General features: G+C 63.7%; 1 protein-coding gene and 1 long non-coding RNA gene across 2 annotated transcripts in view; one reads left to right on the plus strand and one right to left on the minus strand.

Moving 5' to 3' along the window:
* Window positions 1-20468, minus strand: part of SPTBN5 (spectrin beta, non-erythrocytic 5) — a 40534-nt gene extending 20066 nt beyond the window's left edge. The window contains exons 1-28 of the mRNA XM_089310135.1: window positions 20284-20468; window positions 19814-20026; window positions 19479-19646; window positions 17250-17366; window positions 15739-15896; window positions 15092-15320; window positions 13712-14343; window positions 11856-11994; window positions 11534-11766; window positions 11172-11325; window positions 10878-11078; window positions 10551-10757; window positions 9072-9156; window positions 7966-8078; window positions 7681-7881; window positions 6937-7089; window positions 6285-6415; window positions 5850-6080; window positions 5241-5519; window positions 4072-4312; window positions 3798-3937; window positions 3575-3674; window positions 2826-2996; window positions 2361-2525; window positions 1814-2028; window positions 1344-1530; window positions 930-1130; window positions 658-774 (exon numbers count right to left, since the gene is read on the minus strand). Coding sequence (XP_089166261.1) covers window positions 658-774; window positions 930-1130; window positions 1344-1530; window positions 1814-2028; window positions 2361-2525; window positions 2826-2996; window positions 3575-3674; window positions 3798-3937; window positions 4072-4312; window positions 5241-5519; window positions 5850-6080; window positions 6285-6415; window positions 6937-7089; window positions 7681-7881; window positions 7966-8078; window positions 9072-9156; window positions 10551-10757; window positions 10878-11078; window positions 11172-11325; window positions 11534-11766; window positions 11856-11994; window positions 13712-14343; window positions 15092-15320; window positions 15739-15896; window positions 17250-17366; window positions 19479-19646; window positions 19814-19924 — 5079 coding nt within the window. The 5' untranslated portion in view covers window positions 19925-20026; window positions 20284-20468. The remainder of the gene's footprint in view (window positions 1-657; window positions 775-929; window positions 1131-1343; window positions 1531-1813; window positions 2029-2360; window positions 2526-2825; window positions 2997-3574; window positions 3675-3797; window positions 3938-4071; window positions 4313-5240; window positions 5520-5849; window positions 6081-6284; window positions 6416-6936; window positions 7090-7680; window positions 7882-7965; window positions 8079-9071; window positions 9157-10550; window positions 10758-10877; window positions 11079-11171; window positions 11326-11533; window positions 11767-11855; window positions 11995-13711; window positions 14344-15091; window positions 15321-15738; window positions 15897-17249; window positions 17367-19478; window positions 19647-19813; window positions 20027-20283) is intronic.
* Window positions 16260-18031, plus strand: LOC149123086 (uncharacterized). Its single transcript, XR_016218047.1, has 3 exons — window positions 16260-16846; window positions 17165-17202; window positions 17769-18031. It is a non-coding gene; the product is annotated as an uncharacterized LOC149123086 (long non-coding RNA).
* Window positions 20469-22356: the final 1888 nt, after the last annotated feature.

Genomic DNA, 22356 nt, shown 5'->3' on the forward strand with positions numbered 1-22356 from the left:
TCAGCAGGGAACACTGAATGGAGGAGTCTGGGCCGTGGAAGGGGGTTTACAGAGCGCATTAGACTGAACCCCAACACCAAAGTGTAAAAAATGGACAGAATGAAGTAAGCTGCCCAGTGGGCTGGGACAGGGAGGTTCCACAAGGTGCGTGGCTCCCTGCAGGGCACGCGGGAACACAGACCACCAGGGCTTGGCCCAAAACATGCCCCGACAGGAGGTTACGTCAGTGACAACAGAACCAGGACACTGCAGGGTCCTGCGTGAGCCTGTGCGGCCCTGATTCCAGTTCCAGGCACGAGGAAGGGGCCCCCAGGCCCCGCTGTAGCCAGGGAACCCTCATCAGGGGAGGGAGGTTTCAGGGGCACTTGGCTGGCTCAGAGGATGCCATGCCAGGCTGGGAGGCAGGGAGGGGCCGGGGCGGGTGACCGGGAGAGAGGAAGCCAGGGGAGGCAGGAAAGGCAGAGAGCCTGGGGCGGCTGGGACAGAGGAGGGCACCACAGGACCCGGTGGCCGTGGGGACGTAGCTGGCCGTGACCTCGACCTCGGGGCGCTGGCCGCTGAGAAGCAGGACAGGCTCTTGGGAGTGTGACCGACCCTCTGGTTGTCGTCCCCTGTGACCCAAGTTCACCCCACGTGGCGATGCTCAGGACGCAGTACCTGGTGCTTCCTAATGAGCCTCAAGGTCGCGGCCTCGTCTGCACCGCAGTCCTCGCTGCTTACCAGCGGCCGCTTCTCTTCCAGCCACGCCTCCAGCTCCGACGCTTCCAGAATGTACTGCCGAGAACGGGGCCGACTCACCTCGGCCATCTCTGACCGGACCCTCTCCACACCCCAACGTTGCTCCCCACACAGGAGGCTTGTGTGCCCACACGGGGACCACAGTGGGGTCCACAGCTCCCCTCGCAGAGCCTGTGTTCCCTGCAGCCCACCTGCTGGACGGCCACGGCCTGCTGCAGCCTCCACGCCTGCGTCGCGCACGCCTGTTGCAGCTCCGCCCAGCGGCCTTCCAGCTTCTGGCGCTGCTCTGCCAAGTGCTGGGCGCTGGGGTGCCCCGAGGCTGCCAGGCTCTGCCCAGAACACAGCACCCGCTGCATCTGCCCCTGGTGAGCGTTCAGCTCGGCCTGCAGCTCCTGCACAGAGCAGTAGGACAGCTGCTGCCCCTGGGGGGGTCCCTTAACCATGGGGCGTCCAGAGCAAAGCTGCTGACAGAGCTCCAGGCCCCACACCATGGCAAGACCCCCAGGGGCAGAGATTTGGAAACCAGGACACCCTGAATGGCGGCAAAGGGTGCCCAGGGTCTGGGAATGCGACATCAGGGATGCTCGGAGAGGAAGGGGCGCTACCTTGTGCTTGTGGTAAAGGCTCTGGACACTGTCCCAGCACTTGGTGGGGCTGCTGGGGCCGGCACTGGGCATGTGCTCAGCCACCCACGAGAGCTCTGCCTGGCTCAGCTGGTAGAACTGGCACAGCTCAGCCGAGGCCTGCAGCTGCAGGCGCTGGGCGGCCAGGTGTCCCTGCAGGGACTGGAACCTGGGTTGGGGGAGAAGAGTGGGAGAGTTGGGGATGGGGAGAACAAGGCAGGTGTTCCCTTCCTGGCCCCAGCCAGGAACCCGTGAGGAACAAGGCAGAAGCACACAGGGAGCCCTGATAGGCTAGGGGGAGGCAGCTGCAGGCACCGGGGCCCCACCTGTCTTCAGGTGGTGGGGCCCTGCCCAGGAGGCAGCCCACACCTAGCCCTCCTGCCCCGGGGTTGGCTCTGCGCACAGGGGAGGAGGGCCGGGCACCCCAGGGGTGAGCGTGGCCAGGGCCCCACCTCTGCAGGCATCGCTGGGTCTCGTCCAGGATGCTCTGGGAAGTGCCCGTGCCGTGTGCCTGGGAGCAGAGGGCAGCCATCTTGCCAGCCAGCACCTGGCCCTTGGCCTCCAGTTGGCAGAGCCGTCTCTGCAGCTGCCGGCTCCAGCCCGGGTCCTGCCTGGCTTCTGCGTCCTGCTGGGCCCCCTCTAGCTGCTCCATCTTCTCCTTGGCCTCCTGGGGAGGGACAGAGGGACAGCACTCTAGGACTGCAGGGTAGCAGCAGGTTCACCCACTGCTGCCAACCCCCAATCTTCTCAGGGCCCCTCGTGCTTCTTCCTGCTCAGGGGGTGCAGATCGTGCTGACCACATGCTGGGCACACAGGAGATAGCCTGGGCTGGCCATGGCGGGGGGAGGGGTGGGCAGAGCCCTGCCTGACTTGCGGCAGGCCAGGGGCCCCTGAAGGCTGCAGGCCACTCCAGCGGCAGCAGACACCTGGACCCCCGCCCTCCTGTCTCCCAGCTCAGCCTCCCGCTCCCTCCTGGGCCCCACCCGCTCCCCAGGGAACCTGCAACAGCCTGAGGAGCTGGTCCTGCCGTCTAGCCTGCTGGAGCTGGCCCCAGCGCTGCACCATCTTGTGATTCAGCTCTTCCCACCGGCTGCTCAGGCTCCGGAGCCTGGCCTGGATGTCCTCCCGGGCCTGGGGCTGGCTGCCTGACAGCTCCCTCCCGACCTGCAATGCAGACAGAGGCCCAGGGCACTTGGCTGGGCTGTGGGGACCATGTACATGTTGCAGAGGTGGGCAGGGCAGGAGGGCGTCCCCAGAGGCAGGCACTGGGTGGGTGGATGGTGGGGAAGAGCTCTGTGCTGGAGCTGTGCTAGTGGCCTGAGAGGCAGGCACGCCGGAGCTTTCTGGCTGCGACCCCTGACGCCATGGGAACTGGAGTTGGTTCTCCCCTCAGCGCCTGTGCCATCTGGTACAATGAGGGTTGGGAATTTGAAAGTGAGCAGGCCCCGCCCCCTGCCCCCCCACCTGCTGCAGGTGTTCCACGTGCCCGTGGGAGGCCCTCAGCTCGCTCTCAGCCACTGCGTGCCGCATGAGTTTACGCAGGATGTTGCTGGGGCCTGCACAGGGCCCCTCTGCCACCATCAGCTCCTTCTCCTCCATCCACAGCGCCAGCTCCGCCACGTCCCGCTTCCACTCCTGCCGAGCACCACAGAGTGGGCCTCCTGGCCCAAGGACCAGGGCTGGGGCAAGGACCCCCTCCAGGGAGAGGGGAAGAGGAGGAGCCAGGGCCAATCCTGGGATGCTGAGGTTCCTGTTCCCCAAATGGGGACAGGGACACTGTCCAGCGAGGAGGAGCACCTGCCGGCCCAGCTCCTCCAGCCTAAAGCAGGTTGCCTGTGGGCAGCTCTCTGCAGGGCCTGGGGCGGCCTGGCCCAGGGCTGCTCTGGGCTCAGCAAACACACAAGGATCTGAGGACTGTGGCTGGTGCCCAGCACCATGCCGTGTCTTCAAGTGTGGCCAGAAGCCAGGCAGGGGGCAGAAAGCGCAGGGCTGGTGGACAGGCCTGGTTCTTGTAAATGGTGTAGCCACAGCCCCTTTTCCTTACTAGGAAAACCAGAACAGTCACGTCTGCCTCACTAGAGGAGTGGCAAGGGCCAATGCCATCAGGGGTGGGTTGAACTGGACCACATCCCTGAGTCTCGCCACGCCGACAGGTGCTCCTCCTACCTTGACACACACCACCCCCACCACCCCGCTCGGGGCCAGCGCCTCACCTGGAGCTGGAGTGAAGCCAGCAGCTGCTGCCGCCTCTGCTCACTCCTCTCCTGGATCCTGGCCCACTGGGCCTGCACAATCTGCAGCTGCTCTCCGACCCTGGTTGGGAGAAAGAAGGAGGGAGGAGGGAGGAGGACCCAGCCCAAGGAGCACCCCCTGCACCTCCCCAAGCCCCCTGTGCAGGCTGGGGACAGGGCTGCAGTGCTGTGGACTCGGACTCACTTATGTGCAGCAGGCTGCGGGCTCCGAACCAGCTTCTTGCCACGGGCGGTCAGGGCTTCCACCCGAAGGCCCAGGGTGCCGAGGAGCCACTCAAACTGCCGGTGCTGCTGCAGGAGGCTCTGGGCCGCCCTCACGTCCCCCTGCGGGAGCAGAGGCCCAAGGTCACGCCTGGCAGGATGGGGAGGGCAGCACCGTCTCACCCGCCACTGTGCCAGCCTGGCTTCTGTACCCAAGAGGATGAGCGCCCTCCAGCTTCACGTTCCCGGCTCCATACCCCGAGGTTTTCCAGGCTCAGGAAGGCCTCGTGGTTGGTGCAGGTAGCAGCAAAACCATCCAGTTCTCGGCCAAACCTCTGCAGTTCCAGCCCTTCCTGCAGCCGCTGCTGTCTCTGCTCCCACGCGGCCTCCAGCTCCCGGCTGTGCTGGTGCAGGAGCCTCAGGGCACTGGCTACCTCCTGGGAGTCGGGGGAGTCCCAGGCTGCCAGAGGCTGGCCCTGAGCCTCCAGCCGCTGCAGCCTGTGCAGGGTGACAAGCAGAGGGTCAAGCCCACAGGGCTCCCCTGGCCAGGGTTCATTCACCTTGGAGCGCTACGTGAGGGCAGCTGGCAGGAGGGGTGGGGGCTGGTTAGTCCGGTTGGTTCCCTTGTCCCAGGGGACCACGGATGAGACACGGAACATGACAGGCACAGCACAGTACTTAAGACCCAAGAGTTCCCATGCTCCCCACCAAGTCACACTCTTGCTCTGGCTGGCCTTCCTGTCAGCGTGGACTGGCAGTGCACGGGCGGGGGGCGCACAGGCAGGGGGACGCATGGGCAGCAGGGCTCAACACGGCAATGTCGTTCAAGCCACAAGTGCCATCCTGCTCCAGGGCCACCGCCAGCTCGCTCGGAGTCTTTGAACCGTTAGAAAAGGTGAACCATCCAGCCAGGTGCAGCCCGCACAGCCACGCCGCCGTGTGAATGAGAAGAAGCCTCTGCTTCCTCGGAGCTGCTCGAGCCCCGAGCCGGGCAGGAGAGACCCGAAAGCCGAGGACGGGCTGGGGTCCAGTGCCCGCTGGGCCGGCTGGCAGCTCCCTCCACGGGGCCGTGTGCAGAACACTGGGGAGGTGGGCACCTTAGTGCCGGGGATGAATCCTGAGCCACTCATTCCGGGGACTGTGGAGTCTGTGTTAGCCAGGGGTGGGGGGCTGTCCGGAAGCAGTCTTCAGGCTTACAGTGGGGTACAGCCAGGCCTGCACTAGGTAGAGCTTCCCAGGAAGCTCAGTACCCCAAGACTCTCCCCAAGGTGTTACGTGCTGCCTGGTCCAGGCTTAGACCACACCCCTTCTTTATCCAGCCTTAAGTACCACGCAGGACACCCCGGCCTGGGCCACTTCCTCTCGACCTGAACCCCTCAGCCCCGGCCCAGCCCCAAGTAAACCCTGCCTGCCCTCCTGTCCCGACCTCTCCTGCCACAGGCGGATCTCCTCCAGCAGGGCTCGGTGCTGCCCCAGCAGTCGCTGGGCCGACGCCTCGTCTGCCAGCTCCTCCGCACGGCACAGCTGGGCCTGGACACTCTCTGCCCACCGCAGCAGCTGCCGGCTCTCCTGCAGGAAGCTCTGCCGGGCCTGAGCCTCGGCCTGGCCCTGCACCTGTTGGGCCACCTGCACCTGCACTCGCTCCAGCAGCCCCTGCAGCGTCTCCAGCAGCTCCTGGTTCTCCACGGGGCCCGAGTCCTCCAGCCTGCAAGACAAGCCCCATGCAGTCAGCACCCTCCCTGGGCCGGCTCCCAGGTGTGTGTTCTCTGGCAGGTCTGGGTTTCCAAGGAAGGTGACGGTGACCCCAAATGCCACCCACTCTTGACCTAGGGGGAGCCTGGGCATGTGGCTCCTCTGCCCATGAGTGTTTTCTCACGCTTACTGTCCCACCCCTGCCCAGGTCCTTGTCAACACATCCACCCATGCTGAGTGCATCTCAGATCTGTCCCCCTCCCCACCACGTCCCCCGCTCAGGCCTCCCCTCTGCCTTCACTGTCCCCCGGGGCACCGCCACCAGGCTGAACTCAGGCCAGACCTGCGGGCAGTCCTTTGGAGGGAGTGGATCCTCCTCTCCAGCCCTGGGAGGCTCTGCAGGGCCAGCTGCAGAGCGCGGCGGCTGTCCTCGGGGCTCCCTGGCTCCAGCTGGCGCATCAGGTCTTGCAGCTGCAGCTGGAGGGGCCCGTGCTCCTGCAGGAAGCTGCGCACCTCCAGGCCGCGTGCCAGCTCCCAGCCCTTCTCCTTCTTCAGGGCCTCCAGCTGCCCCCACCTGGGCAGAGAACACAGGGCTGTCTCTATGACAGGGTCACGTCCCGCCCCCCCCCCCCCCCCCCCCGTCCTGGGGCCTAGGCCAGAGCCTCACGTGATGGAAGCTGCTGCACTGGCCTGCCCCGGCCCCTCCCCGGGCTCTGTCGTGTCCAGCCTGTGCACCTGGCCCCGCAGGTCCAGCCAGGCCCTTGCCGCTCACTCTCACCTCTGGCTCAGATCCTCCTGCCGTCGCTGGATCTGGGGGGAGTTCCCAGGACATCTCTGCATCAGGTATTGAGCCAGGCGGCTGAGCTCAGCCCAGGGGCCCTTCCCCATAGCCAGGGCAGCGAGGAGGTTCTGGGGAAAGGAGGACCCAGGGCTTGGTGGGGGGTCTTTCTCTTCCTCACGCCCCTTGGGACTGTGGAGGGCCCTGCACATGCCCGCTGCTGCAAGGACAGGCGCCCGGGGTCCCAAAGCACCAAAGAGACTCAACATCCAGGCCAGGCAGCCTAGTGGTGAGGACGTCCGTGTCTCATATCCGAGTGCCTGGGTTCCATACCCCAGCTCCAGCTAAGGTGACCCTGGGAAGCAAGAGTGATGCCCAAGTGACTGGGTCCCTGCCACCCATGAGGGAGACCCTGCCTGGGTTCCTGGTTCAGCCTGGCCCAGTCGCAGCTGTTGCAAGCATGCGGGGAGTGAAGCAGCAGGTGGGAGCTCTCTGTCTCTCAGATAGATAGAATTGAAGCCAGCTGCCCTGTTTCCCTCCCGACAGGCTGCAGACAATAGGGAGGAATGAGGCACTGCAGGGAGCGATAAGGAGGCGGGAGCAAGAGGAGCAGGGGCCAGGTGCCCAGGACTGCCAGGCTCTGGGGCTGTACCTCGTATCTGAGCTGCGTGGTCTTCATGTCGTGGGCCCCGGGCTGCAGCGTGGAGAACAGCGCCACCTGCTCCTGCAGCCAGGCCTGGTGCTCCCTGCAGGAGCTGTAGAAGCCAAATAGGGCAGCCGCCTCCTCCAGCCGAGCCCTGTGGCGCTGAGCAGAGGTGGACAGGGCAGGGCTGAGGGTCGGGGGCCTCTCACAGGGTGATGAGGGCAGGTCCTGCCCAGGGGTGGGGGGCGTCCTTCCCACCCCACCCCAGCAGCAGCGCATGGGCCAGGGCCCGAAGGGCGTCTCTGTCTGTCAGAGGCGGAGTCTGTTCTCCCCAGCCCAGAGAGCAGGGGAAGCCCACGTGCCTCTGGGGGCCCTGGCGCTGCCCCTCGGGGCTCTCTTCTGCCACGGCCTCCAGCACCTGTGGTCTGGGCAGCCGGGCCTCCGACTCCTCCCTTGGGCTCTTTCCTGCCCCTGGCTGCTCCCCTGGCTCTGCCTGCTCCCTGCTTCTTGTTCAAGCCTCAGTCGGCTCCTGGGGCCTTCCCTGCCCCTCCCCCACCCCGTGCAGGCCTCACCTGTGCTACCATCCCCAGGGCTCTGATCACACCTGCACCACTTAATGGTGTGTTTGACATCTGTTGGCCATGTCAGAAGCCCCCCAAGTGCAGGCAGCAGGCCAGTCGTTGCTCTGTCCCCTGGGATTGAGGGGGTCCAGGGTGGGTGCCTGATGAACATTTCCCTAGCAAGGAGTGTCACCTCTGCCAGGGCCCGCAGGTCCTCGTAGTCTTGGCTCAAGCGCTCCTGTGTCTGGAGTATGGTGGTGGGGTCAAAGTAGAGGTCTGGCTCAGCGGGGGGGGCTGTCTTCCAGGTGGTGCCAGGGCCAGAGAGGCAGGAAGCCTCCCTCCAGGCCCCCTGGCCCCTGGGGCCTTCTCCCAGTGGGTTCAGGGCAGACAGCACCTGTGCAGACAGAGAGGGCAGGGTGTCTGTAGGGGCTCCCACCTGGCAGTAGAGGCCTTAGCAGGGAGGGGCTGGCAGCTGTACCTGCGGCTCCTGCTCCATGAGGCGGCTCACAGGCTCCTTATCCTGGCCGCCCGCCTGGTCCTTCAGCTCCCAGGTGTCCAGGGCCTGCCCTGGGAACCAGGTGAAGTGTGTCCCTGTGGGGACAGGGAGGGGGCTCCTTTATCGCAAGTGCTTCCCCATGCCCAGTCCTGGGCGCGCTAGAAGGACCAGGGCTAGCTTCTAGTCCTCTGAGGACCATGAGGCTCTGAGACGCAGGGCAGGCAGGATGCCACCCAGGACTGTCCATGGACAAGGGGGACGGGGCACAGTGACATCAACAGCACAGGTGTCCAGGGGACCAACAGGCCCAGGTGGTCTGCAGCTGCTGCAGAACGTCATAGCGGGAGCTGGCGCTGCGGCGTAGCGGGTAAAGCTGCCTCCTGCAGTGTTGGCATCCCGTGTGGGTGCTGGTTCGAGTCCCTGCTGCTTCACTTCCCATCCAGTTCTCTGCTAATGAGCCTGGGAAAGCAGGGAAGATGGCCCAAACACCTGGGCATCTCACTGTAACTCTGACTTTCGAATAAATAAATAAATCTTAAAAAAAAAAAAACCTTACAGGGACAAGGCGGGGCCTTAGGGTCTCTGCCAGAGGGGTAGCATCTGCAGAGGGGAGGGGCCAGAGGCTGTGGCTGCAGGGGCTGGGGCAGAGAGGGGTTGAGAAGGCACCGGCTCTCCCGGGCAGGGTCAGAAAGCAGTAGCAGCTCAGCCCCGCCTGCTCAGGCTTGAGTGGAGGGGACAGGACAAAGAAAAGGCAGAGGGGATAACGGGGAAGCCGGGGAACAGAGGCCGGAGGATGACCCAGAGAACAAGGCCCACGCGACCCTCTCATCTACGCTTTCCCCCACGGCTGTCTGCTAACAGTGACTCCGTCCCCAGAGCAGCCCAGGCTCCCTCTGGGTGGCTCTCAGGCCCCTTTTCTGCAGAGCACAATTTGGGCTCTCATTTTTTTTCCCTTCAGTCACTGGATCCCCTGGAGACCGCACAGAATGCACTTAACCCCTTCATTCAGCACAGCCCATTAAGGCTCCTGCTTGGGGTCCTAACCTTGTCCCTCGGCATCCAGACCTGGGGACGTGAGTGCTGGTTACCTGGCACTGTGACGATTTGGGGGACATCCTGGGGTGTCCCAGTTGCATCCCCAGTGGTGCTGCTCCAGCCTTCAGAGGGCTCCTCCTGTTTGGAGGAGGAGAGACCCTGCTTACCTGATAAAGTGGCTCCCCACCCCCAGCGAGGGACACACCCCTCTGCACCCCTCCGTCATTGCCAGTGCCAGCTGGGATGTAGAGGACAGCAGAGGAGGACGAGGCACCTCCCCTTCCCTCCCTGAAAGAACAAACTCCAGCTGGAGACGCAGAATGCACGGGACACGAATGAGCCACTGTCTCGGTCCCACCGCAGGCGCCACGTGTCAGTGTGGTGGAAGGGGCTGCGCATGTCAAGGAGTGCAGGGTGGGGTGGGGCCGGGAGTCAGCGGCCCTCCCCGGCAGCCATAACTGCACATCCTCGGGCAGTACCCAGGCCACTCTGAGCCTTGCTTATTTCATCTGTAAAGCGAGGGGGTTGCTAAGTTGTTAATTACATGAGCCCCAGAACAAATACAGAGGAAAAGGGAGAGATGGCTCTGGACCAAGTGAACCTCTAGACCTTTCCAACCCGGACCTGGCTGGTCAGTGCTGGCTGGGGGCAGAATGCAGTGGTCCAGGCCGCAGCAAGCCACAGCTACTGGCCAGGGCGCCTCTAAGATCCGGAGGCCCCGAGCTGCAGCTCAGGTGGTGTCTGGCCATGGCTGGGCAGAGGAAGACCCGGGACGTGGAGGAGCCCATGTGAGTGACGGGTCGCAGGGCCTTGGTTTCCACATCTGGGCCACTTACACAGCTCCACGAGAGGCAGCAGCACCCAGCCGCCTACGGCACACGTGCTCTTACAAACTGGGGGCTCAGGGGCTGGCGGGTGCGTCAGCAGGTTAAGTCCCAGCTTGTCACCCCTGCGTCCCCATCTACACTGCCTGGCTTCAGTCTTGGCTACTTCACACTTCCCATCCAGCCTCGTGCAAAAGCACCTGGGAGGCAGCAGGTGATGGCCAGGTGCTCGGTCCTGCCACCCACATGGGAGACACCGATGGAGGTCCTGGCCCCCCGCTCCAGCCTGGCCCGGCCCTGGTTGTTGCAGGCATTAGGGGAGTCAGAAACAGTGGATGGAAGGAAGACCTCTGTCTCTCCTTCTATCACTCTAACTTAAATAAATATTTGAAAATTAAAAATAAACTGGGGCTCAAAAAACTGAAAGAGGGGCTTTGGGGGTCGTGCTTCTGCCTCCCTAAACCCACAAGGGTTAAGTCAGGCGGAAGCTAACATCACCGAGATCTCACGGGGAAGGTGAGGGGACATTCCTGGAGGAACCTGCCACTCCTGGATGACCTTGACTCGCGTGGGTAAGCAGGGTCCCCCACCTCAGGGCTGTGGATGGGAGGGACAGGGGGCATGGAGACCCTTCCATTTACGCCCTCTCTGGGACCTAGAGGCGTCAGGAGCTGGAAGCCTGGGTCCCTTCCCTGTCCCGGCTCGCACCGTGAGTGGCGCCCGGGCCGCGGCCATCCGCGCCTGCTCGTCCAGCCGCTGCAGCTCGGCCGCGAAGGCGCGCACGGAGCGCTCCAGCCGCACGTGTTGCAGCAGCAAGCCCTCGGCAGCCGCCGGGTCCTCTCCGCACAACTCGTACTCCAGAGACGACCGCTGCTCGCGGAGCCAGGACGCAGCGTCTGCGGCGTCCGCCAGGTACTGCGGGGCAGGGCAGGGCGGGGAGGGGCGGGGAGGGGCAGGGCAGGGCGGTGCTGAGCGCTAGGGAGCCACAGCCTCACCCGAAGCCCCGCCCCGCAGCCGCGCCTCGCAGAGAGCTACCTGTGCCACTAGCAGGGTCGCCTGCAGCCGCGCGCCCCGCCTCTCAGACCAGGCCCGGAGCTGCTGCGACGCGCCCTGCACGGCCTCCGCCCGCTCCCGGGGCTCCGGCTGTGTAGGCGGCCCGTGGGCGCTGAGATCGCGCCCCCTCTGCACGAGGTCGGAGCACACCGCCTGGTGGCGGCGGAGGTCGGCTTCCAGGGCCTAGTGGAGGGCGGAGCGAGGGGCTCAGTGAGGGAAAGGAAAGGGGAGCGGCTGGGGTCCTGAGGCAGGCGTGGGGCGCGAGCGAGCGGGCACCTTGTGTTTCTGCAGGGCTCCTGCGATGCGGCGGGGATCCCGGCCCGGGGCCTCAGTCTCCACCTGCTGCCTTCGCTCCGCCAGCCAGGCCTCCTCCTCCTCACAGTCGCGCAGGAACTCGGCCCGCTGCAGGGCCCGCTTTAGCAGGGCCCGCCTGAGGGACAGCAAGGGCCACAGGGGCTTGGGGCAGGGGGCGGGGCCTTCCCCGGCAGGGTCAGACCCGCCCGCAGACAGGAGGTCTCTTCCGTGGCTGACTCAACGGGGAAGACAGAAGCCTGGGGGCGAGGGAGTTGCCAGGCCACCTGGGCAGGAGATGCATTGGGTGACAAAGGTTCTGGAGAAGGTGGAGATGGGCGTCTTACCGGGCCCTGATGAGAGACACCACGTGCTGGTGCAGCTGGCCCAGGGCCCTGGCCTTGGCCTGCAGCGTCTCCACGCTGGTGCCCAGGGAGCGGGCCAGCCCGGAGGTCTGGTGGGCAAGGTGGCTCACATGGGCGCCGAGGGCGGAGACCTGGGCCTCCAGCAGCTCGTGCCTCCGCAGCAGCTCCACCACCTCTGCCAGCTGCTGCCCGCAGGCCTGGGAGCTGGCTGGCACCTAGCCGGAGATGAGGGTCGCTGTGGTGCCTGTGCGTGACGTCCCCCACCCTGCCGCGTTCCCCCGAGGTCAGCTGCTCCAGTGCCCACCTGCAGCTCCTCCAGCTGGTCCGAGGCAGCCTCCGCCTCCCGCAGCAGGCCCAGCACGGCCGGCAGGCCCGCCACCTGCTTCCTCTGCCCCTGCAGGCTCTGGAGGAGCCTCTGCCAGCGCCTGGTGAGCTCCTCTTGCCTGGAAGACGCAGGATAAGGGTGGCTTCTGCTGCACTGGGAATCACTTTGGGTCCCTGGCTGGTTCCTACTGGGCTTGTCTGCAGTGGAGGGCTCTCCTCTGTTGGGGGGCAGTGTCTGTGGACGTGAGCCTCCCTGTGTGTCCTGTGCATGGGCCCAGGCAGGCAAGCCGGAAGGATGGCCTAGAAGGTTCAGGCCATCGGGGGCCCCCACCCTCCTCCCTAGTGCCTTCCAGGGGCCCAAACTGAAATCGCCACAACACAGTTCCTCAGCCCCGGTTCTGATCCGTCCGCAGATCCTAGCTGGCTACTTTCATGGTGCTAACTCGAATCCCGCTGCTTCCCCTCCCGGAGTATTGCCATGACTTTGGTGTTGGCCTCTCTGCTTCCTCCACCCTCGGTCTGTTCCCTACAAGGCAACCTAGTGATCGCCCCAAAACCAAAGTCAGATCTTGTCACTCCCCTGCCACGCCTCCCGGTGGTGCCCCATCTTTCTGTGAGTGAACACCAAGCCTGGGATGGGAGTTCGGCCTGGTTGTTCAGCACTGGTTGGGATGCCTGTGTCTCCCAGAGTGCCTGCACACGCCCCGGGAGGCAGCGGTGGTAGCTCCAGTGGTGGGGTTCCTACCACCCACCTTGGGGACATGGATTGATCTTTAGCTCTTTGCTTTGGCCCAGCCCCAGCTAATGCAGGCGTCTGGGGAAGTGCACCAGCAGATGGGAGCTCTCTGCCTCACAAATTTAAACAAGACCAACCACCTCTTTCCTGCACTCTGTAAGGCCCGGCATGACCTCCACCCCCGCCCCTGGGCTCCACTCCATCCTGGCCATCTTTGCTTTGGCCTGTACTGGCTTCTCTGTCATTTTTTCAAATTTGCCAGGCAGGTGCCTGCCGTGGAGCACTGTCCTGGTCATCCACTGCCCCGATGAGAACCCTTCCCCCCCCAACATCTGCATGGCCAGCCCCTCGCTTCTCTCTGGTTTTCACACAAAAGTCAACTTCCCAGTGAGTCTCTTCTGGTTGCCCAGGCTTAGCCTGTTCCTCTCCCCCAGCTTGAGCCATCACAGTCCCCACAGCAATAGAGAGACAGAGACAGATAGACAGAGATCTTCCAGATGCTGGTCCACTCCCCCAAGTGCCCACAATAGCCAGAGCTGCCTGAGGCTGAAGCCAGGAGCCAGCTGCATCCTGGTCTCCCATGTGGCAGTCTGCAGAGCTCTAACACCTGAGCCATCATCTCCTGCCTCTCAGGCACAAAGCTGGATGGGAAGTGGAACAGCCGGGGCCAGGACTTGAACCGGCAATGGGAGAGAGGAAGCAGACATCCCAGCTGGCAGCAATGCCCGCCTCTCCTGTTAATACTTCTTGTCACTCCCTCACACAGCTTTTCTCAAGTGTCTGGGTAGTATGCCAGCTTCGTGAAGGAAGCTTGTGTGTCCTTTTCCCTGCTAAGTCTCCAGCACCAAGGACAGCACGGGGGACACAGCAGACAACGCAATAAATGCCTGTGTGGTGAAGGAATGACCAAGTGGCTCCCCCAAAAGAATGGTGCATGATCCACAGGGAGGATGAGGGAATTCCATGCCTCAGGGGAGATCGGTCTCTTCACAAAGAAAGCCCCGAATCCATAAATCATCCGTGTCTTCTGTGGCCAGAAGAGGGGTGCGGGAGGAAGGCCTGACCCTGTCGTGAGGATGGCTTACAGGCCTGGGGCTCACCTGTGGGCCACATCTGCCCAGCTGTGGTAGCGCTCCTGCCGGAGGATGTCCGTGAGCTCGGCCAGGGCCCGGAAGCGCCCCTCCTGGGCCAGGATGCCAGCCTCCAGCATGCCCAGCCTCTGGGTGGCCACCTCCGCTGTGGCTGGGCTGGCCAGCGGGGACATGGCCCGGTCCAGCTCCTGCTCCGCGTCCTTTAGAAAACTCTCCCGGAGGGCCGCCTTGTGCTGGAAGCGCCGGGCCAGCGTTTCCAGGCGCTCCAGCTGCAGCAGCCTCTGCTGCAGGGCCTGGCTCCGAGCAGCCTCTGCCCGCTCCAGCCCTGCCCAGCGCTGGGCCAACTCTGCAGTGCCCAGGCCCTCAGGAGGCAGGAAGGGCCGGCGGTGCTGGGCTCGAAGTGCTGTCTGCAACTGGAAGAGCAGGGCCTCAAGGCTCCCTCGCTGCTGGAGCCGAGGGGGCTTCTCCCGGGTGCGGAAGGAGGCAAAGGCCGCCAGCAGCTGCCGTATAGCAGGCAGCGAGTCTGGCAGCCCGGGCGCCTCCAGCTGCACCTGCTTCTCTGCGATCCAGCGTAGCAGGTCCGCCGCCAGCTGCTCGTACTGGGTCTGCAGCGCCTCTGTCTCCCGGAGCTGGAGCAGGACCTGGGGGAGGGCGTGGCACGGCTCAGGGTGGCAGCTCAAGGCAGGTCCCTTTGGTCGCTGGGTACCCGCCAGAGTTGCCCAGGTGGGCAGTAGTCCTGTCACTCAGTGGATGTACAATAGAGGGGGGTGGTTCCCATCAGTCCCCAGAGAAGTGGATTTGCCTACATGGCGTGCTCAGAATCGGGAGTATGGGACCCCTTGTCCCTGATTGGGGGTGAGACTGAGTCCTGCCTATGTCACCCCATTTGGCCTCTCCCCTGGGCTGCATGTTTCTGGACCTTTCTCCCATCCCCCGTGGCCCTCACTGCCGCTGGCTGCAATACCCACCCTGCCCACTGCCTTCCCAGGCCGCAGCCTCTGCCATCGAGCCCAGAGAGCAAGGGAGCCCCCCAAAAGCATGGAGTCTGCAGAGCCCCAACCCCACAGAGCCGCATCCGTGCCTGCCCTTGCAGGTTGTTGGCCCCGTAAGCCTGCTAATCCCATCAGGTGCTTGGCAGCCTTAGAGGGGCGGGGCAGGGGAGGAACAGGAGGTGCCCTGCTCCCCACGTGTGCCAGCACTGTGCTCATCTCCACATTATAAACGGAGCACGGAGAAGTGAGGTGCTGAGGCCGCAGCCGCACGGAGTGGGGGCAGGGGGCAGGGGGCAGGGTCTGTCCCAGGCTTGTCAGATATGGGGGGCCCTGGCTCATCTTGCCTGTCCCCGGGGTGGAGCTCCCCACAGCTGGCAGGCCTCGCTTGGCCACCAACCTTGGTGAGTCTCCTGTGGACAGTGCGGCCCCGGCGCAGGCGGGAGAAGTGGTGGTAGTAGAGGGACACGTAGGTCATGATGGAGCGCTCGTCCGGCTGCAGGCCGGCCACGTCCTCGGCGTCCAGCAGCTGAGCAATGCCCAGCTCACGCTCGGCCACGCGGAAAGCAAGGGTGAGGTTGTGCAGCGGGCGGTCTGGACGCAGGGCGTGGTAGTCCAGCAGGCCCGGCCTGGACAGACGGCAGGGTGGGCTCTTCAGCAGCAGGGCTTATGGTATTGGGTTAGGTGGACTTGAGTTAGTGGTTAGCTGAAGGACAGAACCCCGAGGGAGCGGAGGTTAGTCCTGCGCAGGGAGAGGGGAGAGGACTCCCAGGGAACAGGCCCTTCTGGGGAGAGGACTGTGAAGAGAACCAGGGCCCAGGAGGGGCAGGGGGCAAAGGCAAACGTGGCCGATTCCATGGCATTGCCTAGGGAAGAGGGCGGGGCCGACTGAAACTGAGGACTCTGTGGCACTTGTCCTCCTCCTCCAGGGTCCAGACAGGATGTGGGAGACTGGTCAGGTGGAAGACCCAGGCCCTGGAGCAGTGGCTGTGGGGGTGGGGGGGTGGGGAGGGATGGGGAGGGGCGGAGCCAGCCTCTGCTGCTCACAGGTGGGCATGGATGAGGGCGTTAAAGCCCAGCCCGTCGCTCCAGCTGCGGGAGAAGTCGGTGATGTGCACGTTGGCGTAGGGAGCTGTCTTCCGCTGGCACCAGACCAACAGAGCCTCCTTAGCAGACAGCAGGGCTGCGCTGGCCCCAAACTCTTCCTGGAAGGACAGGGCAGCAGGGTCACCATGCGGGAACAGGGACTGTGGGTGGCCAGTGGAGCCTGCAGGCGAGGGGGGAGGCCCACCTGGAGGCGGTGCTGGTCCCCCTCTCCCCAGTGCCTCTAATTTTACCCCGTTTCATCTGTGATGGGTGAGGATCAGGGTGAGGAAGAAGCAGCCCAATGGAAATTGGTTGCTGGTCCCATCTGTGTCCACTGTCTCTGTGTCATGCTGGTGACCTCGACAGCCACAGCTCCCATTTGTGGCCCCATCAGACCCAGCGTCTGTCGCTGCCAGGCCCACACGCCGCAGCCTCAGCCCCTCGTGGCCCTGCCAGGTGGGCGCTATTAGTATTTACCGTCCACAGGTGATGGATCAGATGCAGTGAGAGAGTAGGAAGCTGCCCAGCCCCCTGGCCAATAAGTAGAGGGGCTGGCCTGGACCCAGCGACCTCAGACAGAGAACCCCCTGCCTCCCACGTTCAGCCTCTGGGGCTGCCTTGGGCTGGGAGGTGGCACAGCCAGCTCTGGGTTCAGTCCCTGCTACCCTTCCCACAGTGAGGAGTCCCCGGGGCCGGTCTCTCCTCCAGCCTCTCCTCCCTGCGGAAGCTGCAGACAATCAGAGCCGGCAAGGAGCACCTGCTGCTCCCAAGCGGAAGGGCTGCTGGGAGCCCCTGACACTGGCTCAGGGGCCTGGGGAGCCCTCGGAAGCCCCTGAAAGGGCTCGAAGCCAGTGAGAAATTCTTCCTTCCTCTCTCCCTCCCTCTCTTTCCTTCCCCAAAAGAGATGCCCTGGGGGAACCAGCAGACTAGGCCCTGCCCTCGGGAGCTCCCGTCACTCTGAGCTTCAAGGGTTCCCGTGCAGCTGGCGCCCAGTCCGTGGCTCCCCTCCATTCTGCTGGCTCTCCATGCTGCTGGGATGCGGTTTTAGCAACCGTGAAAGTTGGTCAGTGTAAGGGCTCCATGTTTACACTCTCTCGGATATAGACGGGGAGTGGGAGGGAAACACTGCCCATGCGGTGCGCTGGGCCCTGGCAGCTTTGTAAACCTCCAGAAGCGGGACTTCCGGCGTCCGTACAAAGCGGAACCAGTAAAGAAAGTGGCGGGGTTTCACAAATGGGGGCGAAGTGGTGCCGGGCAGTCAGCCCACCCCTCCCCGGGGAGTGACCTCGGGCTCCAGCCATGTCTGAGCTCCCACCTAGTCCATGTGACGTTTCTCTGATGTTCACGGTTCTTTACCGTGGCTGAAGCCTGACTATGGATTTTGCAGATGCACAGGTGCTGCCACTCTGTCCCCAGGGGCCACAGGTGAGGCCAGGGCTGGGGGGGCACGGGGTGCTGGGGTGGAGACACACCCTGTCCAGGGAGATGTGCGAAATCTGGAAACGCAGAATGATGACCCAGATGAGTCCCAGGACGAGTGTCTGATCTCCGTCCACGATGTTCTCTGGCCCGACGAGGGGTACCGACACCTGTGGGGACAGCAGGCTGGGCTGGGCAAGGGCCATTTGTGCCAGAGAGGGCTCAGAGGGACCGAAAGTCGGGGGTGGGATGGTCCTCTGGCCAGGAGGTCCCCCAGGGAGAATCACGCAGGGCACAAGGCTGGGCCCACGCCCAGCTGGGAAACATGGGTGGCAGATAACCTGGCCTGGGTGTTCTCACAGCCTTGACGCTGGGAGCCTCTGCCTAGATTTTGCCCCTCGGGCAGGAGGATGGACAGCAAGCCCCTGGTGCTCTGCTCTGTCTTCCACGATCCCCAGCCACCACTCGAAGGCCGTGAGAGTCTTGTTCTGCATCCTAAGCCCAGCCGTTGTGGCTGTGTGAGAACACTGTGGCTCTTCTATCCTGGTTTTACTCAAATGTCTCTGTCTCAGTGAGGCCTCCACCAAGCACCATTAAAACGGGAACCAGAGGGGCTGGTGTTGAAGTTCAAGGTGTGTCCCGGCTGCTCCACTTCCGATCCAGCTCTGCTAATGCTCCTGGGAAAGCATCGGAAGACCGCCCAGGTCCTTGGGTCTCTGCACCCAAAGAGGGAGACCAGGATGAAGCTCCTGGCTCCTGTCTTTGGCCTGGCCCAGCCCCAGCTGTTGCAGCTATTTGGCGAATGAACCAGCAGATGGATAGAAGTCCCCCTCTCTCTGTCTGCCTTTCAATTAAATAAAATCTTAGAAAAACAAATTGGAACGCAAGGATTGTCCCCTCTGCCTACTCTGCTGAAGACCTTGTTTTGCTCTCTGATGCATCCCAGGCACCTCGTAGATGTCTGGCCATAGTGGCTAATCAGTATAGGGGTGTTGACTGATGAGGGGGAGGGAGAGAGGCTCCCCATGAGACCTGCAGGCGTCTGCTTGGGCTGCCCGCCAGCCCCACGGGAGGTGCGGCAGCCAGGGTGTCGCCTCCCTTGGGTGTGCGGTTGTATCTGTGTTCTTCCCCCTGTCCCTAGCACATGACCCCTGCCGCTGCCTCCTCAGCGTGGACCTGGGCATCTGGCTGGTGGGGGCTCCAGTCTGCTCCTAGCGACCTCATGTTTCATGACATCACGCTGCTGTCTTGAACTCGGCCATGATGGTCAGTGCTGTGGCAGTCAGCCAGTTTTACACACTAGAGCTGTCACTTCCCAGAGAGGCGGTTGTTGGATGTGACCAGCACAATGCTGACCTGGGTCCCATCGTGCCCACCATTGAAGCCCCAGGCTCTGCAGGTCAGGCTCCGGGCTTGGCTGGGGTACCCCCGGCACCTAGCACAGAATGCCCAGTGCATGCCAACTCTGCATCACAAACCGATGCCTTCCACATTCTGCCACTCATTAGCTGTGCCCTTGTCCTGCCTTGGCCACGGTGATCTTGTGTGCACATGGGGTTAAGGATGTCACTGTCAAAGGTGGCAGTGGCATGCTGACATCAGGCTGGGGGACAGTTGCACAGCCTCTGACAAGGGCCATAGGGCCCCCGCCTTCCCCAGGTGCCTGGAGGGAAGATGCCTGGCTCACTGTCCCTGAGACCCAGGAGGGCCTGGTGTTCCACAGCTCACGGCCTTCTGCTCCAGCCCCCAGGGACAGCCCCTGCCCAGCATCAGCACCTGAGACTGGGGGCCCTTGGTCTTCCTCATTCCCATTCCCAGTCTCGGTGACCCAGCATGGCCCTTTGATCCTGACCATGAGCCTGCCTTAGTGACTGTCCCTCTGGCCTACCCCTCCCCTGTTTCCAGGCTCCGAGTCCAGTTCCTCCTGGTTTCCTGCCCTCCCTCCAGGCTTGGTGGCCTGGCCCACCAGGGGTCTCACCTGGCAGGTGATTCCAGACCTCCGTGCTCTCGTTGATGGAATGAAAAGGCCGGGAGATCACTGGGTGTCTCTCAGCCTGGAGCTGGTGGTCTCTCCTGTCACGGACAACAGCACTGTCCACCCCCTAGGTGTGACTGTCCCTGCATGGGTCAGCTGTGTGTTGCGCAAGCCAGGAGCGCAGTGCAACAAGGGCTTCGCTTCCCATGCCTCCGCTTCCCAGCTGCTCCCCCTCTAGTACAGCCCAGGAAAGATGCTCTAGCCATCCGGCCTGTCCTGGCTGCCCACCCCATGGCCTGCAGCCCACCTTGGCCCTGAGGAAGGCCAGAGCCCGGCTGTTGTTCTCCAGGAAGTGCACACGCATGCGGCCGGGGCTGGGCGGTGGCAGGGCCTCCCCTGAGATGAGCTCCAGCAGCCGCAGGAGGTGGGCGCCGTTGGCCAGGTCTGTGTACAGGTTCTGGATCTGGATGCCTACCTGGGGAGGGGACAGGGATGGTTCCGAGTCCAGCCAGCCTCGCCTGCCCACCCCATCCTGGAACCTGGGAGGTACAGGCCCGGAGCAGTTGCCTCGGAGGAAGGAACTCTGCTGGCCAAAGCCGGGGTGGGGGTGGGGGTGGGGGTCACGGCGGAGGCCGCACTCACCCGGGCATGCCGGAAGACATTATTGATCCACTTGGTAAAGGTCTTCTCCTGCATCTGCGTGTGCCGTGCCTGCAGCTGGCGGATGTGGCCCGTCTCGTACTCAGAAGCCATGGCTGTACCTGCACTGCCCGGGGACCGGAGCTCCGTGACTGGGCCTCCTGCTACAAGGGCTCTGGGGCCAAGGAACTCCTGGGCATTTCCTTAAGCCTGGATCTGTTGGGGACACGGAGGGTGGGGAAGGAGTAGGTACCCAGACAACCGCTCTGCCTGAGGCCTGGGGGCCCCACCAGCCAGCCTGCCCCCACCCCATTGGGTAAGAGTTGTGGTTTGGAGTGTGCCTAGCCGGGGCTGGTGCTGTTGGCTCTGCACGTGAGTACCCCAGAGCCCCCATGCTCTGCCCTTCCCCCCGTATTCTACACCGAGCCCCTGCTGCCAGGCTTGGGCTGAGCAGGGCAGGTGGAGTGGCTCACCTGGGGGATGTCGGGTCCTGGGGAGGAGGCCCTGCTGCCTGGAGAGCACACAGCAGGGGCTGTGCAGGGAGCAGACGTGAGGAGCGGCTGCAGTCAGTGCTGGGGCCACACCGTGGCCCTCCCCTGAGCGAGCGGGTCCGGGTGACGGCACACAGGCAGCATTGTCCTCCCACCTGCTGCAGGGCGTGGCCCAGACATGGAGGGGGTGGCTCAAGAATGCTCTGGGCCCTTCACTGGAGGGTCTCCTCCTCCATCCCCCACCCTCGGCTTCTGCAGCCTCCACAGTGGCACACGAGGCTTGCAGGCTCTGGTGGGAGCATAGTGGGGGCACCGCAGCCTGGCTGGTGGCCCGTGGGCTGCCCACTGGTCTGGGTCGGCCTGTGCACCTCCAGGGTCCTCTTCTTGAGAGCCCCCAGGCTGGGGGTAGGAGGGAGCACTGGCCCCCGGGAGCAGTCCACACACAGGTGCTCATCAGACCCAGGCCGTCCTGGCCTGGTGGGCGAGGCTTCCCTGGAGCCCGGGGGCTGCTTTTGGAAGGCGCTGCCCCTAAGAAGTGGTGCCCAGGACTGACATGCCAGTCTCCTCCACGGAGAGGCTCCCAGGAGCTGGCTGTGGCCGGGGCACATGCTCCTCCTGGTCTCCTACCGTGACTGTGCTGAGTCCTGTGGCTCACAACACGGCTGCCTTGCCTTTTCATTCTGATTGACAAGAGCTAATGGCCAGCTGATCTTATGACTAAAGGGGTTTCATTTAATTCAGCAGGCAGTGCTGGCTTAAGAATTCCAGGGACTGACAACAGGGACCTGGCTGCAAGCACAGGACCTCAGGCGAGGAAGCAACCTGCGACCACCAAGCTCGAGCCCAAGGGACCACTGCCCGCCCCACGGTTCCAAGCCCACTTTCAAAATGAGTCGACCGCTCCCCCCACCTCCTCCTAACTCGCCTTCACCCCCCACCCCTGCAAACGGTCTGGCTAGCTAGCAAGGCGGGAGAAGCCCTGCTGAGCCGGAAGATGCCCCACTGCCCCAGGACTGCCGGCTCTTGAGTACCCCTTTGCCTTGCGTCCACGCTCCTCTCTGGTGAGTCGTGGCTGCCCAGTGTGGAGCAGCCCGGGCTGATTTTTCCCGTTTGGATACCTCGCCTGCCTGTGTGCCACCACCAGTGTCTGCACACCTGCGGAGTCCCCCTTGCCTGCTGAGAGGAACTCGCCCATCGGAGGTGCTCGGGCCGGGGTCTCGGAGCCCTCCAGCTTTCTAACAAGGCTCCGCGAGCTGTTCTCCCAGCATAGGGTGCCCCTTCCTGTTCACCGTCATCTGCATTCGGTTAAAACCCTGTCGCTTCCAGGAAGTCCTCCCGACCTCCTTAACCCAGGGAAGACTGAGCTGCGTTCCCTTCGATGGAGCAAAGACAAAAAGGCTTAGATGCACGTTGACCTCTCACCTACATACAGCAAGCAGAGCCCCCTTTCTCTGCCCTGCTAACACAGCCCTCCCCACCCTCACCCCCCCCGCCTGGACCGCTGGACGCAGCACTATCAGGGGTGCAGGCAGCAGCCTGAGCTCTCCCCGCTCCTCCCAAGCTCTCTCCCCCAGCTCAGCAGCTTGGCCCCAGAGTCCAGCCTCAGCTTCAGCCCAAAGCTCTCCCAGCTCACACTGTCACCTCGCAGGACCTTTAGAACGAGCCCAGCCTCTCCCTGCACCTTGGCAGACCCAAGCCCCTTCCCACCACTTCATACTATATAAACACTCGTCTGTAAGGGAGGGGGCTCTCTCTCTGCTAGGTGTTCAATGGCAACCTCTGCTGTGTGTTCACCTGGGAGTGAGCCCTCCCAGGCTTTATTCTCAATAACGCTTCCTCTGTCCTGACACCCTTGGCCCTTGGCTGTGAGCACCAGGGGGCAGACTGAGTTACACTGAGCTCTGCGCACGGATCTCAGCAGAGGCGCTGGTTTAGGCAGTGGCTGGGCCGGGGCTACTGCTTTTCCTCTTCCCTAGCTCAATCCCAACGAAAGCCACTGCATGCGTGGCGAAGACTGTTCCTCTTTGGCCATGGCCGAACGCGACCCTGAAATGA

This window comes from Oryctolagus cuniculus, chromosome 12 (genome assembly GCF_051225735.1).
Source record: "Oryctolagus cuniculus isolate XC-2025 breed Fujian yellow rabbit chromosome 12, ASM5122573v1, whole genome shotgun sequence".
Lineage (NCBI taxonomy): Eukaryota > Metazoa > Chordata > Mammalia > Lagomorpha > Leporidae > Oryctolagus > Oryctolagus cuniculus.